This window comes from Protopterus annectens, chromosome 9.part0, assembly GCF_019279795.1.
Source record: "Protopterus annectens isolate FY-2018-M chromosome 9.part0, PAN1.0, whole genome shotgun sequence".
NCBI lineage: Eukaryota > Metazoa > Chordata > Ceratodontiformes > Protopteridae > Protopterus > Protopterus annectens.
Genome location: NC_056743.1, coordinates 1,942,977,350 through 1,942,994,141, shown reverse-complemented (window position 1 = coordinate 1,942,994,141; position 16,792 = coordinate 1,942,977,350). Strand labels below are relative to the sequence as shown.

At 38.5% G+C, this 16,792-nt stretch overlaps 1 protein-coding gene across 2 annotated transcripts in view; it reads left to right on the top strand.

Annotated features, from left to right (window-relative positions):
* RNASEH2A (ribonuclease H2 subunit A) overlaps window positions 1-16,792 on the top strand; it is an 859,137-nt gene that overhangs the window by 394,124 nt on the left and 448,221 nt on the right. The window contains exon 1 of one of the 2 annotated variants that reach the window (XM_044084750.1): window positions 12,981-13,177. The exons of the other annotated variant lie outside the window; for it this stretch is intronic. Coding sequence (XP_043940685.1) covers window positions 13,051-13,177 — 127 coding nt within the window. The 5' untranslated portion in view covers window positions 12,981-13,050. Of the gene's footprint in view, window positions 1-12,980; window positions 13,178-16,792 lie in introns of those variants that run through there. 2 annotated transcript variants of the gene reach the window in all.

The window sequence follows — 16,792 nt, the reverse complement described above, 5'->3', positions numbered from 1 at the left end:
GACTTCTGTACCCGGGGACCCAACATAGCAGGTTGGGAGAGGTGCATGCTAGGGGAGGTTTCTGATACTGATGTCATTGGTACTGACTGTGAGCCTTTGGAATGAAGGACCCTTTCCATCACCTGTACAGCAGGCCCACTCGAGGAGGGATTGGAGCCCGTAACTGGGAGGGGCAACCTCAGAACCGGGGTCACACCCTGCTCTGAAAAGCCCACCTCCAGTTGAGGGTTCTGAGAGAACTGGAAGCCATCAGAATCGTGGACATAGATGGTGCCATTGAGAAAATAGGTGCCGGATTAGGTACCAAGGTATGGACGATCCAAGCACCGCTCCAAGAAAGCATCAGTTCCATCGGATCCAAAGCAGCAAGGGTGGTCGGTGCCAACAGGGGAAACACTGCTGTCAAAGCCGAGACAGTATGTACTGAAGTGGACATCAGTACCGAGATCAGGGTGGATGCTGGAGGAGGATAAACAGGGGAAGATGTGGTTAAAGATTCCGTGCCAGGAGGGATGGAAGGTCTATTTGGAATGGGTAATCCCCTAGCTGCCAGAAGCTGGTCCACAACCTGCACTAGGTCTAGTTCAGAAAAAACTCCTAGTGGAGCTAAAGGAGGCTGCTGAAGGGAAATCAGGTCTTTCTAGAAAGGGGCTAAACCTCTGCCCCAAAAAAGGGTCGTAAGTTGGAGAATATCTTGTCCTTGGCAGGTAATCGAGTTATGGAGCCAATGGAGCTGAAGAAACTTTCGGCACCATGGCCGGGGATGGTGCCGAGGCGTGTACAGTCATCGGGGCCCATGGAGCTGAAGAAACTGTTGGCACCATGGTCGGGGATGGTGCCGAGGCATGTACAGTCATCGGAGCTGATGTGGGAACCAAGGATGGCACCAAAGTCAGTGGTGCAATGGTTGGAACCAAAACAGGAATGAATATCATGGTTGGCACCGAGGGAGAGGACACAGAGCCTGGTGCCGAAGAGGTCTGTGTCAAGGGCGCTGGCGAAGCACGGAGATGACTCAGTTCCGTCACTGACAGAGATGCAGGAACCGAGTGACTCCATTTTTCCTTATGTTTTTTGGTCTTAGGAGGGGGTGAGACCTCCGACCCAGATAGAGCCTCCAAGAAAGGTGTCTTGAAAAAATTAAAAAAAAAAAACTTTAAAAATAAGTTTATTCTTATGTTCTGCTAGTGTCTGATTACTAAAACTAGCACAAATGTCATGGTTAGCTTTAATATGATCCACGCCTAAACAGTAGACACAACGGACATGTGTATCTGAGTTAGGCATCTTACATCTTGTGGGACATTAACCTTAAAGGCATGTTTGAACAATCATCTTACACCCAGAGCTCCTTCACCACCATTGTTTCATCTAAAATGTGGGATGTGTAACCAATGTCCTTACATTTTAAACCATCTAGACATATAACTTTAAGGGCTCAAGATCATTACTCCTGCACTTCCTCTCCGGTTTTACCTCGGATTTGTCTTCTCACTCACTTTTTATGTTTTTAAAACCGAAAAACCGAAAGAAAAAAGAGAGAATCTGAAACATGTTTATGAAATGCTAAGAACAAAGAGACTAATGCTTTTTCAAACAAGTCAGATGAACATAAAGTTTTTGTTCTAGAACGAGTAACTCAAGACCCCAGAGGTGGTGACTGGGAGACTCGTCTTGCCAATAGAGAATTGACATGGCAGCAAGTTAGACGCCACACTAGTTCCGTATATGAATGACAGCATTAGTCTTGCTTGTGTCCTTAGGGCAAACAGGGACAAACTATGATATTTTGTTGGAGTTTATCATATCAAACTGATGTGTTTTAAATTACTTTTCACACAATACTTATTTCTAGTGCAAACAAAAGTTCATTGACTTATGTCATCTCCCACTAGTTTTTGCTTCAGGGTGTTATGTCAAAGTTGTTAAGCTTGATTTTTGATTTGACTTAGTAGTATATTATTTGTGTACCCTACTTTTGGGGCACAATTAAAGCACAACACAACACAAGTTTATTAACATTTGGTTTTGTTATGTTTATTACATTAACATACTGTCCTTGTATTGACCATCAGCTGGTGCACACTGTGGCATAGTGTTTTGTTTAAGTCTTATCTCCTCATTTTTTAGGTTTTGACAATGGAACAATAGATGTGGGTTTAAAACATCTTGTAACTCCTGCACACTCAAGCTAGCATTAGTTGAAGCTGCAAAAGTCATTACTTTGCATTAGTACCAATGTCAAGGTTTATTATTTATCATTATTTTCAGCATTTTGTTTAAAGAAATTTTTGGTTTTAAATCCAAGTTTTAGAGAGCTGTAATTGGCATTTTAAGTTGTGCAAAGCATTTTAAAACAGTTTGACTGAATGTTTTATTTAATTAATTGACTCTGATTATTGTAATTGGTGATTTTTAATTGTTTAATTGGCTCAGCAGTTTAATATAAATGCACTGCACTGCCAGAACAACATTGTAACTTGACAAAGCCTGGGATTGCCAGGTGTTTATTCTGTATTAAAGAAGATTATGCTGTTTCTGGAGTTGGATTTTCACCAGTTTATCTGCTTTTACAAGGAGGTTTCTCAGTGAGATTTGTTAACTTTGGGCATTTTGCTCTACAACTACAATTTGTCCTGGAAGCCTTGGTATGCTGACTTCTTGCCAGCACTGTTTCTTAGTTTGTTTTTTTGCCTTATTATCTTACATCCACACTTGTCACACTTTTTAAATCCCAATTTAGCTTTGTCTGACATGGTAAGGTAACAATGCTATCCTAAAGAAAAAATAAGGGAGAAAATACCAGTGATGTTATTTTAAAGAATACCACTAGTAAAAAGGGAAGGCCTGTCAAAGACAGGAGAAAGGGACAGAACCAAAAAAGATAAAAAATTAAATTACCAAGGAACAGGGTAGGAAATAGGCTTAGGTTATAGTCGACAGTGAGAAAAGGCTAACTTGACTAAAAATTTAGTAATTTTGAAGAAAAACTGTCATAAAATTAACAACTGTCTACTTAGCTTTGACTGAACCAAAAGGTAGCGTTCAATATACTTGTACTGTCCAAACGGCGAAGTCCAGAATGCTACAATACGCCAATAACCTCACGAATAAATGATGTGTTCCACAAGACCACTGGCAAAAAAACTGGTAAAGGAGTCATAAAATCTGTTTTATTCCATAAAGTAAAGCGCTTTCACTCACTAAACCGTGAGCTTCCTCAGTACATTCAAATTGTAATTCCCACTAATTTAAATAAATCTATTTGGCGCCAAATTCCCGTTCAAATTCTTAAAGCTGTATACTACTATCAAATACCTATCGTTTTTAAAAAACTATTTTACCAACATAACAAAACAGTACATACACCAAAATAAAAATATAAAAATGTTATCAACAATAAATACTGTTTGTATGTAATAAAATTTACAACTTTCATCAATTCATAATCTCTAATAATGATTTAACTGATATATAGTCATTTAATCCTGGTGGTGACGTGGCATCCATCAGTATCTGCCAACAGGTCTCTTTGTGTGCCAACATACTCTTAATGCTTCCACCCCTCGGATTGCTTGCTACAGTTTCTAATATAGCAAACTTAAAATGATGGTTGTCTCCTTTACTAATAATATGTTTAGCCAAAGCATTTTTATGGTCTTTAGTCCTTATGCTATACAGGTGAGAATAAATTATTTTCCTGAAATTTTGCTCTGTTTTACCTATATAGAATGAAGGACACGGTTTAGTGAGTGAAAGCGCTTTACTTTATGGAATAAAACAGATTTTATGACTCCTTTACCAGTTTTTTTGCCAGTGGTCTTGTGGAACACATCATTTATTCGTGAGGTTATTGGCGTATTGTAGCGTTCTGGACTTCGCCGTTTGGACAATACAAGTATATTGAACGCTACCTTTTGGTTCAGTTGTTGGTTTATGGATTCGACCCACGAATTACCCGGAGCAGTATCTCCGTTACAGAGCAATGAACTATCTGAGTTACGTGCCGAAGTGACGTCTCTGAGAGGAGAAGTTAGCAAGCTCCTTGGTGTGTTCAACTCCTGGGTTTCATTGAGAGGAGAGATGTTCCATAGTGAATCGGATATGAAAACGGACGGTCACAACAACTCCTCACACAGTGACGACAGGATTAATAATGAATGTAAACGTGTAAGGGGTTCTTTGATAAAGGACTCAACAAATCCTGTCACACAGAATTCAGTATTAATAACTTCTTCGCCAGAGATTATCAATGGACAAATACCGAGATCTCGGTTAGCACATAACATTGATATGCCGACAGTTTTGGATCAAACAGAGCCCACCAACAGCAGGCTTGCTCCTATTGATTTTACCTTTGATTTTTCTTTTGGCAATCTCACTGAAGAAGCCAAAAGAACAGGTACTAGACCGAAATATAGTCAAAATATGCGGACCTATGCTCATGCTACAGCTAGTGACAATGGTGAAAAAGGTACTGTACCAATTAATTCTAGTATAGAACGCAAGAAGAGCACTAATATGTATGAAAGAAACAAGGAACTTTTGTTGAAAGACTTTCTTGATAATGATTGTACTTTTGATAATTGCAATGAAACGTCCAGTAAAAGACAGTTTAATTTTAGGGGGACATTGAAGGATTTAATTTATGCATTTGGTAAAAAGTTAAACATTATTAACGCTATTAAGTTAGATAACGCATATTTGTCTCATTGTATTAATTTAAATATTGTACCGATGGGCTTACGTTTTCACAAAACACTGATGGATATTGATTTAACTAATGAGGTACAACAGGAATTCAACAATTTGTTTGACATGTTCGGAAAAGAGTATATGAAGTTACTTATTAAGTGCAATGATTATAAATTATGTAACATCATGAATGAAATTGAACAAATGAATGAAATTATTTTAAAAGATTTGTTGTTTATGAAATGGGAAAAACTATATCACAAGCAATTTGATACAGCTCAGTTTAGGACTAAGAAAGCTTTTGAAAGGAAAAGCAAAAAAATACTTAGGGACATGGAACAATATAAATTGGGGAAAGTGTACAACTGGAGAACACACTATCAGAACACTTATAGCCAATCTGCATATGAGATACAATGGGAGGACACCACCCCTGAGAGTAGAAATTTTCAGCAGGTCCGAAAGACTGGGGGATATACCAAGTGGACCAAAGAAAAAATGTGGAAGGAAAAAAGATACAAGGACCCCGAGAAATTGGTAAATGAATCCCTTGTACCTTATCTTTATAAGAGACAGGATGTAGGCATGGAAGCTTCACAAATACTACAAGAAGGTGTAATAAGTAAGTATAACAACTTTAAGATATTCAATTACACAAATATGTGTCTGAACAAGGCTCATTTTAGCCTCCTGGCAAAAGGCATGAAATTTATACCAGTCACACATTTCAGAGTAGTGGACTGTATTAGTGAAGTTAAAAAATATGTCAGGAAGCTTAATTTGGCTTTGATGTTCAAAAATAAAAATGAACACAAACCAGAAAATAATAACATGTTAAAAAAGAAAAGTTGTTATATACCAGTTATGAACAAAGATGTTCTTAGGTATGAAAGATCGGTTACACATGAGATTTACCAGTCCAGTAGTAAGTTTACAAAGAAAAAAATAAAGCACAATTTAACTAAAGAAGAATTAGTTGTATTGGATGAATTAAGGGAAATAAAAACGTTAGGGTTATGAAACCCAATAAGGGTGGAGGCGTTGTAATTTACGACGCCATGGAATACAATGCAAAATTATATGATATATCGCATGTTTCAGGTAATTATGAGGTCATTTCTATTAATGAGTTAAATATTGCATACAGAAGAATAGATTTATTTATTGAAGAATTTTTATTAGATAATAGAATTACTGAAGAATTATAGAATTTTTTTAAGGTAGAGTACCCTGTTATGTCTACAATGGTTGGCATAGGTAAGGTACATAAAAATGTTTCCAACCCCCCATTTTGACCAATAATATCAGGAAGTAAGTCCAAAACTTTTCCATTGGGAGTGGCCATAGACTCTTTGCTTAAACACATATATGGAAAAGTGGAACATATGGTCAAGGACTCCTGGGAATTTTTAATGAGATATCCCATTCATATAGCTGATAATGATCTATTGTTTGCCTCCATAGATGTAATAGATCTATTTATGTGTATCCCCAAGAATCAGGGTATGGAGGCATTTACTGACAGTATCTACAAACATAGTAATTTGGAATGGGATAAAATTAAGTTGATTATAGAACTCATGTCCATAGTATTGGATAACAACTTTATATACTATGAAGGTGAGATGTTCAAACAAACCAAGGGTGTAGCTATGGGGACAGCATGTGCCCCCATCTATCCAAATATGGTAATGTTGGACTGGGAGGAGAACACCATATTTAACAGTGAGTTTTTTGGTAATATCAAATATTACTCACGATTTTTAGATGATATATATATCATATGAGAGGGTGATCAGCGTACTTTTAATAACTTTTTGGAATATTTGAACCAAAGTAGTGACTTCTTGAAGTTTACTTCTACGAGTAGTAAAACAGGGGTGGCTTATTTGGACACCGTGGTTACAAGAAAGGACAATATTTTCAAGTCGAATATACATAGAAAAGAGACCTTCACCAATTTGTATATTGACTATGACAGCAATCATCCAATGAAGTCCAAGAGAAACATTTACAAGGGACAATGTATCAGGGCAGTTAGGATGACCTCAAGTTACCAAGATATGTTAGATGAAGTGCAATATATAACTTCATTATTTAGTGAAAGAGGATATAATAAAGATATGATGAAGAAAGTGAGCTCATATGTGATAGAGCAATGGGGAAAGAAATATGTGCCATTGCTAGGAATGAAATACAACATTGTTCCAGACAGTGACAATGTTAAGAACAGCAGTACAAATATTAAGCCATTTAGTAGAGCTTGTATTATAGAATACGGTCCATTTAGTAATCAGATTAAAGATATTATGAGCAAATATTGGCATACATTATTAACTAATGAAGAAATGTCAAAGATATTAGGTCCTAGACCGACATTTGTTTATAAGATGGGTCAAAATTTGAAAAGGATGTTAGAGACAGGTTACAAAAGAAGGAAGACAGTAAATTCTACACATACAAACAAATGTGGCACATGCCACCAGTGTAGCCTGATCAATGAAGAAACAGAGATAATTTAAAAAAATTATAATAGGACGAAAGTATTTTTTAAACGGGGAAGTTGCAGTACAAAAATGTTGGTTTATTTAGCCAAATGCATGGTCTATCCTTCATTCTATATAGGTAAAACAGAGCAAAATTTCAGGAAAAGAATTTATTCTCACCTATATAGCATAAGGACTAAAGACCATAAAAATGCTTTGGCTAAACATATTATTAGTAAAGGAGACAACCATCATTTTAAGTTTGCTATATTAGAAACTGTAGCAAGCAATCCGAGGGGTGGAAACATTAAGAGTATGTTGGCATACAAAGAGACCTGTTGGCAGATACTGATGGATGCCACGTCACCACCAGGATTAAATGACTATATATCAGTTAAATCATTATTAGAGATTATGAATTGATGAAAGTTGTAAATTTTATTATATACAAACAGTATTTATTGTTGATAACATTTTTATATTTTTATTTTGGTGTATGTACTGTTTTGTTATGTTGGTAAAATAGTTTTTTTAAATCGATAGGTATTTGATAGTAGTATACAGCTTTAAGAATTTGAATGGGAATTTGGCGCCAAATAGATGTATTTAAATTAGTGGGAATTACAATTTGAATGTACTGAGGAAGCTCACGGTTTAGTGAGTGAAAGCGCTTTACTTTATGGAATAAAACAGATTTTATGACTCCTTTACCAGTTTTTTTGCCAGTGGTCTTGTGGAACACATCATTTATTCGTGAGGTTATTGGCGTATTGTAGCGTTCTGGACTTCACCGTTTGGACAATACTTAGCTTTGAGAGAGATGGCTAACACAGCTGACTAGTAATGCGGCAAACGAGATCTGGAGTAACTAGGAGAGGGGCTTTGTGGGTAGGTTCTTAGCTGAGAGTTTTTGGCTTACGCGAGCTGGGAAAAGGCCGTATCAGTTCCGAGGACAGAACCGAGGTCCTATCTGTAATGAATAAACAAAGATTTACAACATCAGATCGAAAATTACATTCAAAGTGTTACGTTACAGTAAATACAGTAGCACAAGTAAAATCATAGCATTTAAAGATACAATTTTTGGAATGAACAAGTAAAAGTTATAAGTTATAAAATTATAAGTAATTATTTGCAGATAAATTTGATCCTGCTATAGAAGTATACGAATAGGACACTGAAGTACATGAGATGTCAGAGGTGTAGAGATTAGAAGAAATTATGTATGGTGGGAGCAGGAGCATAATTCAGGCTTTCATAAGCTACAACACCTACCTCAGGACAGGAGAGCTGGCTGATGGCTGCTTCACCTTATCCCCATTTAAACCTTCCTATACACTGAGTCCATTCCTGAAGATAGTTTGTTGACGACACAAATAGAATCGTACCTCTGGTTATACCACTATTATATGATTTTTGCACCCATACCTGATGGTCAAGGTTCCCAGACTAGACTTAGCCCATTCATTCTCATTTACCAGTATCATCAGCAAATGAGCACTTAAGCTGTCGGGATGGGTCATCATCTATGCAGCCATAGGGGTTGCTTCTGTATTCTCTGGCATTCAGGCAGTGAGAATATTGCTTCTTTAAGGCCTTAACCCTCTCCCCTACTGGCTGATGTGAAGGCTTCCTATGCCTTCCAGTAGGCATATGTATCTCCACCCATGTTACATGAAGACTATTATACAACATAGCTTGGCAGTGCAAGCACATCTCTGCCCCATAGTGCTACTTGTTTATATACCTCTTTCTCTCCAGTAGGTGGCAGCATTGTAGTTGGGTACACTGCTTCCCTCCCCACCAGGAGGAGTGACCGCTATTGGCTTTCCACTCCCATCTCCTCCAGCCAAGTCCACCTTTGCCTTGGGCACTACTCAGTCATGGGTTATATGGGTTAACGTCAAGACTTTATCCTTCTGATAATATATACTGTTATAAAATTTATTCCCTTTAGGATTTTTTTTCAGTTTTCAAGACAGCATTATTGTAATTAAATAGTACCTATTCAATATCCAGAATAATGTTTCCATTTTCTCAGGAGTATTTTCTATTAATCAGGAAGGGTTATCTGGGGAAAATCTTTGAATGGGACTCCAGTTTTTCCACACTGGAAATGTCTGACAGTCCAGACTACCAGTGGAACTCTGTGTTTCCCTGTCCAGATCTTTCCCTTGATGTTTCCTGGGAACTATGGTTTTGTCTTCATTAAGTTTGGATAGACTGGTCTGGGCTTGTGCTCTCTCCCCTCTCTTGTATGGGACTATTGCAGTATCTTAAGGTTGCATGTATTATTTATCCTTTGTTGACAGTGTTAGTTCCACTAAGCTAGTGGCCTCTTTCCAGGGGAGACCCAAAGAGTGCAGACCCCCATCTTATGCCGCACTTCAGTGTCAGCAATCCATCCATCTGGTGTGGGAAAAGAAACCAGAACCCACAGTCTTCTGCACCAAAAGCTAAGCTAATGTATTACCTGCTGCACCATTGAAACTTTTAATTTCTAAGAAATTGCCCAACTTGTATTCACATAAAAATGGAGACAACGTAAATAATGGAAAATGTCGTAATAAAGTAACATTGTGTTTGTGTACCCCAAGACCATTTCCTCTCACCATGTTTAAATAAGTGTTCCTTTTATCTGATCATCTTTTATTAATTGTTAAATGTGCCTGTTAACAGTTCTGGCACCTAGCTTCATTTTTCCATATGGCAGGGAATATCCTTTTGGAATATATTACAGACAGTCTGAAGAAGTCATGTGGTACACAGAACTTTGCAATGATGTATATACACACACACACACACACACACACACACACACACACACACACACACACACACACACACACACACATACCACGCATGTGCAAGCTGACACACACACACACACACACACACACACACACACACACACACACACACACACACACACACACACACCACACGCAAGTGCAAGCTGACACACACACACACACACACATACACACACACACACACACACACACACACACACACACACACACACACACACACACACTCACAATAATTTGGTTACAAACATTGCTCTGGTAAATGCTTGGTAAACTCCATTTCTCAGTACTTTCTTGTTGCTTGCTATACCAACCATACTCCACCAGATGGCAGCTATGCAGTTGTAGGAACCATCTTTTCCATTCTATGGGATGGACAAGCTGATCCTGGCAGTTCACTCCCATATCCCTCCAGTAAGCTTCTCCTGCATCTAGGCTATTAATCAAATACATTCAGCATACCTCTCAACTGTCCAGATTTTTGTAGAATGTTCATATTTTTGCCTCATATTTTGGGTCTGTACCTCATAAATGTTGTGGTTTTCTGAATTTTTGTGGCAAATCATTTAGGAATGAATTCACTAAATAATGACAGGCATTTGAGTTTCAGACTTCATATCCTTCAGAAGTCAAAGTCATAGTCAAAGTAAACTTTATTGTCATTTAGAACTACACACATGTAGCCTAAATGAAATTCTGTGTATCAGCTCAATTCTTGAGAATACAAAGAAAAGTGAAAAAACAATATAAGTAGAGGAATAAACATAACTAACAAATACAATACTAATCCCAATGCACACCAGAAAGACCAGAGACATTTACCAACACTCATATACGAAAAGAATACCCTCCCCTGAGTTAAATAAAGTACCCTATTTAAAGTAATACAAAACACACTACAGACTGAAATGCCTAAGTTGTTTAATATTACACTTGAGTGAGTTAAATAATACTGATTATGGATATAATTAATAAATATTGCACTTACTTGGAATATATGTAAGTATATATTGCACAAATAAATAAGACTTATTATGTGTCCAGACCACTGGGACTAGTGCCCAAATTCAGAAAATGCTTGGAAACACAAGATGTTTTATTCTAGCAACTTTCTAAGTTTCTAAGAGCAATATTTAACATTTGTCCCTATTTGGGGCATTGCCCCCCCCCCCCCATTATTGTTGTTTTTGTCCAGATTTTTTGTGTTAAGAATTTGAGAACTATGATTCAATTTGACTGTGAATGTGTCAGGGCTCTAGCTGTCTATAATAGAGAGTCAGCTTGACACAGAACAGATACACAGGAACAAATGAACTGGATGAAATAAAACTCTAATGTACAGCACATTAGACTTACACAAAGGAAAGAAAGTACTGATGCCAAGAATGAAGGCCCTAAACAAGACAGACAGACTGAGAGAGAGAGAGAGAGAGAGAGAGGAGACAGACAGTCTCTCCAACATATATGTTTTATATGGTTTGCATATTGTGAAAAGGGAGTACAAAAAGCTAAGGTTATTCCAGGAATGTGCAGGAAGAAATAGGGTTGTCACCTTTTAAGATACCCAAAGTGGCACATTTTTATGGAAATTTTAGATTTTTGCAAGAGAAACCATATCCACATCCACTGAAAATGACTTACCTTCTAGTGTTTGCCAAAATAAAAGTTTATTCTCGTAGCATTCATGTTGTTTCATATAAAATGTAGGTGCTGCAAATACAAAATAATCGTTTTATGCAAATGTTAAGGAAATATTGGGAATTTTGCCCACTAACATTTATTTATAATATTTATTTTACATTTGTTTACTGGGATAGTCTGACTGGATACATGTCCATTTTCAACGGCAGCCCGGGAAGAAAATCTCCAAAAAGACATCTCAGGACATTTGTCAGCTTTCATTTTTTTTCTGCATAACGTAACTATCCTGTGCAAACAGAGACAGCTACTAACTCTACATTCATAAATAGCTACGCCAGTGACTGCTACTGTCCATATGCCCCATTCATGTCAGTTTCATCGGCTAAAATTACAGAATCTTGGATCATGTAATACTATATGTAGTAGTTGTGGCTGGTATGATCAGACTGAATACCTCTGGAATTTCTACACTAGGACTAAACGAAAAAATAATAACCAAAATGAATTGCGTTGGCAGATACTTGACAGTCAAGTTGCACAGCTCTCAGCTGTCCTTGATTTTGCCTTCTAGTTTTGCTCTGTTTCCCACATAGGTTCATAGATTAGTACTAAGCTAACTGCCCTTGTGAGCCATTTTAAGCTTAGCCAGTTATCCCTTGTGAGACTCAAACTCTGCACCTTGTGTCTGCAAGGCAAACACCATAGCTCTCAACCTTCCATCTCTGAAATGTGGAACACTAGTCCTCATAACTGGAACAAATGGGCAAAATGTGGAACACATATTAAAAGCTTACTAACAACTTCAACTACAAGGGTCATAGAATGGTTAAAATATGCTGGTTTTACTTATAAAAAAAGATTTTTTAATGAATTAATATAATTATTTTCAATTTGCCATGGATATCAGTTAAAAAATTCCTAACACTGAATTTGTGACAGAGCCTTTCGATGTGGAACTTCGAGGAACATGAACCTTTTTAAGACCCCAAATGAGGTACGTTCCTCGTAATGAGGTACACTTGAGAGATATGGTGCCCCATCATTTTTTTTTCTGGTGAATCACCGAGTAGTGGATTATTACAGTCAGTGGCAAATTATAGTGTTTCAGACGTATTCTTCAGGAAATGCATGTTGATGGATTACTTGTTATTCCTTTCTAAATAAAGCAAGAGTAATATTTAAAAAGTCTGGGCCTTAAATTGTCAGTCATAAGTTTTGACTTTTATTCAACATTATTTTAGAAGTTGACGCCATGGCATCTCATCTGTAGAATAAGATGTCGAATCACGATTCGATTGGCTGAATAAAGCCCGCCAAAGTCGGAAACTCAAAGCCGGGAGCTCGTGCCCGTACATGGCCAAGTTTCGTAGATTTGTGCGCGTGCGTGTACACGCGTGTATGCTATTGGGGGCTTAAAGATGGATCTAAGTGAGCTGGAACGGGACAACACTGGTACTTGTTATCTGGCATCACCAGTACCAGACCTTTGTAAAACAGAAGAATGCTGTTTGGGAATTGATGAGGCCGGCAGAGGGCCGGTGTTAGGTAAGGATTGAACGTCCCTTGAACTTTGGGAGAAATGTTTCCGGGTAGCAGTTGTTGGTAGGATATTGTACTTTCCATTGTTACCGAATAAATAAAACGGGAATGTATGTGTATAAGGAAAGGGGCACTAAGCAGGGTGGTGCATGAACGTTATACAGAGAAGGGTGCTTTTGAATGGGTGGATTGAAATAATGAGTTCAGTTCTTGCGAACTTCTATAGAGACTGTTCAGAGGAGGAAGACAAAAAAGTCAGCATGGCATGACTGTTAATAGAAAGAACGTGAAGGAATCTGGAAGACTTTTGTCTTGCAAGTGTTTTTTTTTTTGGGGGGGGGGGGGAGAGAAAGAGCCACCTATCAGTGACCTTCAGTGTAATTTATTCAGTACACTCCATATGCCCCATTCATGAAAACCAGATATTCTGTCTATAATAATAACAATAATAAACAATTTCAGGATGCAAAGTGTACCTATTGAAAAGAGTAGGGTAAATTCCCCAATGCCCTGGCCACATTTGGCCTCCCCTGAAAAGAGGTTGCTAATCTAGTGGGACTAATCCGATTAACAAAGGAAAAATAAAAAAGCGGGTGGCTCAGGGAGGCATACGATAATATTATTTCATAGAAAGGGTGGTGGATGCAAAGTGGGTGGCTTAGGGTGACCTAAGGAAATATTTCATAGACTGGGTGGTGGAAGATTGTCACAGCCATATCAAAGTGGCCTTATGCTCCAAATCAGTAATAGAATTAAAAAGTGGGAAGTTAGCATAATGGTAAAGGTGTTTACAGATACAAGGTGCAGGGTTTGATTCTCACATTGCTGATAGGTTTTGCTTAAAATGGCCCACAAAGGCAGCTAGCCTAGCATTAATCTATATGGCCCACAAAGGCAGCTAGCCTAGCATTAATCTATGAACCTGATCTAAGTGTATGTGACAGGCATCAGGAAAATATTGTAAGGAATGAGAAGGGGGAAAAAGGAAACTGCTGGATAAGCAAGATGTGTATCTATTCCGGTAGAAAAGTGGTAGGCAAAATTTGTGAAAGTCCTTTGCAATTAAAAGGTTTTCTGTAGTAACTGTAGGCATACTGTTTTCAGCATATGAGTGTATAATGTGGTTATGAAATGTGGAAAGCCCAGTATTCATATTCTAATAAGTGTGAGATAAGTAGATGGGCAATGGTAAAACCTGTATATGTGCCATTTCCTAGAGTTAATAAATGAATGCAAAACAGTCCCATTGCTGTCCAAAGCAGTGGTCTGTGACCATACCTCTTAGCATAAGAAATCTGGATAGAACCAAAAATAATGCTGTACAGAGGCCCAAAGTCAAGGACTTAATTTGCTTGAATAACAGGTTTTGCATTTGAATGCATTTCCTGAAGGATATGAACTCTGAAACTCAAATGTTTGCCATTATTTAGTGACTTCAGTCGTCAATGATATACCAGAAAACTACTGATTTTATGAGTAACAGCCTAAAATTATGAGGTAAAAATCTGGGTATTCTTCAAAATTTTGGACAGGTGAGGAGTCCGAGACACTTGCTGATGTTTTGTTCCCATTTTTTATTCATTGTTTTTTGTTGGTACATGCTGCAGATGTTAGTGTTGCTGCCTCACAAATATTTATTTTGCAGTTTTAGTTCAATGTTTGGGTGTTGTCTCTGTAGTCTTCACATTTTTTTTGCCAGGTTTTCTGGTTTCTTTCCAACATCCATCCAAAAGACATGCTAGTAAATGAATTGGCAAACCTCTTTATTTTTTGTGTGTGTCTATAATACAGTGCCATCCTGTTCAAGACTGCATCTAGTCCTTAAATTCTTTGCATGTTTGGTATGTTTAGAGCCTGTGGCAGTCTGTATACTTCACAGTTGCCATGGTAAGTACATAAGAGCAGATTGAAAATAACTGTCCTGGAAAGAGAGAAGGGTAACTTGAGGAAACTGTGAAGGGGGAATGGGACTTGGTGAAGAGGCAGGAAAGAAAATAACTCTGTGGGAATATGGGAGGATGTGTTAGGACTTTATGTGGGCTAGGATAGTAAGTAATTGATTCAGAAGCAGTAGATGACGAAAGGAGATTTGATATGGAAGTGCAAGAAGAGGTAATATTACTTGAAATAAGCAGAAAAACTTTACTGCATAACGTGATAACTGTACTGTCTATGCATACTGGAGGCAGGTGTTGAAGTAGACTGCATGGGGAAAGGTTTAAAAAACTTGATTGAAGAAAAGGTGATGTAACATAGGGCATAGAAGGAGATGAACAGATACACCAGTACAGAGGTGACCAAATGTGGGGGGGGGGGTGGATAATAAACCAAAATGGAACAGTGAACAGATAAGGTTTGTAACTGGTGGTAGAATATGAGTAAAGTGACCCACCATGGAACTGGTGGGTGTTGTGACCAGTCGTGGGAGAAAGCAAAAGATTTTAAATGAGTGAAAGAAAATACCTGGTGCAGGGGACAGTGTGTGGACATGGGACCTGGTATGAAAACAGTGAGTGATTGAGAATGTGTGTAGTCCGGTGTCAAGGAGTTTGGCATAGCAGCAGTGAGAGGATAAAGAGCATGGTATGGCACCACTGAAAGAGAGGGAGGAAACCTGGCTCCTGGGGCACTGAGAAAGAGAAGAGTGGGAGCAGTGAGAAAGAAATTTATCTGACGGGAATGATGAGGTAGTAAGGGGTCTAGATTGGGTGCAGCAAGTGAGTGGAGGGCTTGCAGTAGGTTGCGCTTGAAGTGTCAGTAATGAGTGAGTGAGGGACCAGAAATGGCAATAGCAAGTGAAAGAGCTGGAGTGGGTGTAGCGAGTGGGAGAAGGGGCATGGAATGGTGGTGGTGAGCAAAGTAGCTGGAGTGAAAGTAGCTGGAAAAAGGGCTTGACATAGGAGCTGATGAGAGGACAAGGACAGGCATAGGAGGTGGGAATGAGAGAAGTGTCTGTCATAGAACTAATGAGTGAGATTGTATGGCACAGGTGTTTTGCTTTTGTGTTTATGGGAGTAATGGAAGAACAGGATGCTTATGGCAGCGGTGAATGAGCTGGGGAACTTTTGCTGGAAGAAACTAGGGACTTCACATGAGCGGTGAGGGAGGGATTGGAGTAAGGACTGTAGCATGAGAAGTCAATTTGGGTATATGGAATGAGAACAAGGAAGTTGTATGGGTTAGTGAATAAGGTCCGTTATTTTAGTATGGTGTGTGCAGTGACCTAAAAATGTGAAAAGCATGGAAGTAGTAGGACAGGACTGTGGCTGTGGGGAGTGGGTGAGTAGAGGAGTCTTATGGGGAGGAATGGACATGGAGAGAGGACTGTCGCATTGATGTGGAATATTTATTTAGTGAAGGGGAAACGTATATTTAATTAGATGGGAGTTTGGAGGCTATCGGCCCTAAGGCCTATACAAGCCTAGCCATAATTCCCTGGCTGATTCTTCCCACAATATTTACTTCCCCAGACCCCTGTCTAGCAGGGTGACTGACGTGATCCCCTGGGTGAATTTCCTATCTCCCATCCAATCATCAAGGTTCCTTTTGAAGAGGGCCAAAGAGGCGCTCTGCTTGACATGTATGGGCAGTCTATTCCAGAGTCTGGGGAGTCTCTGAGTC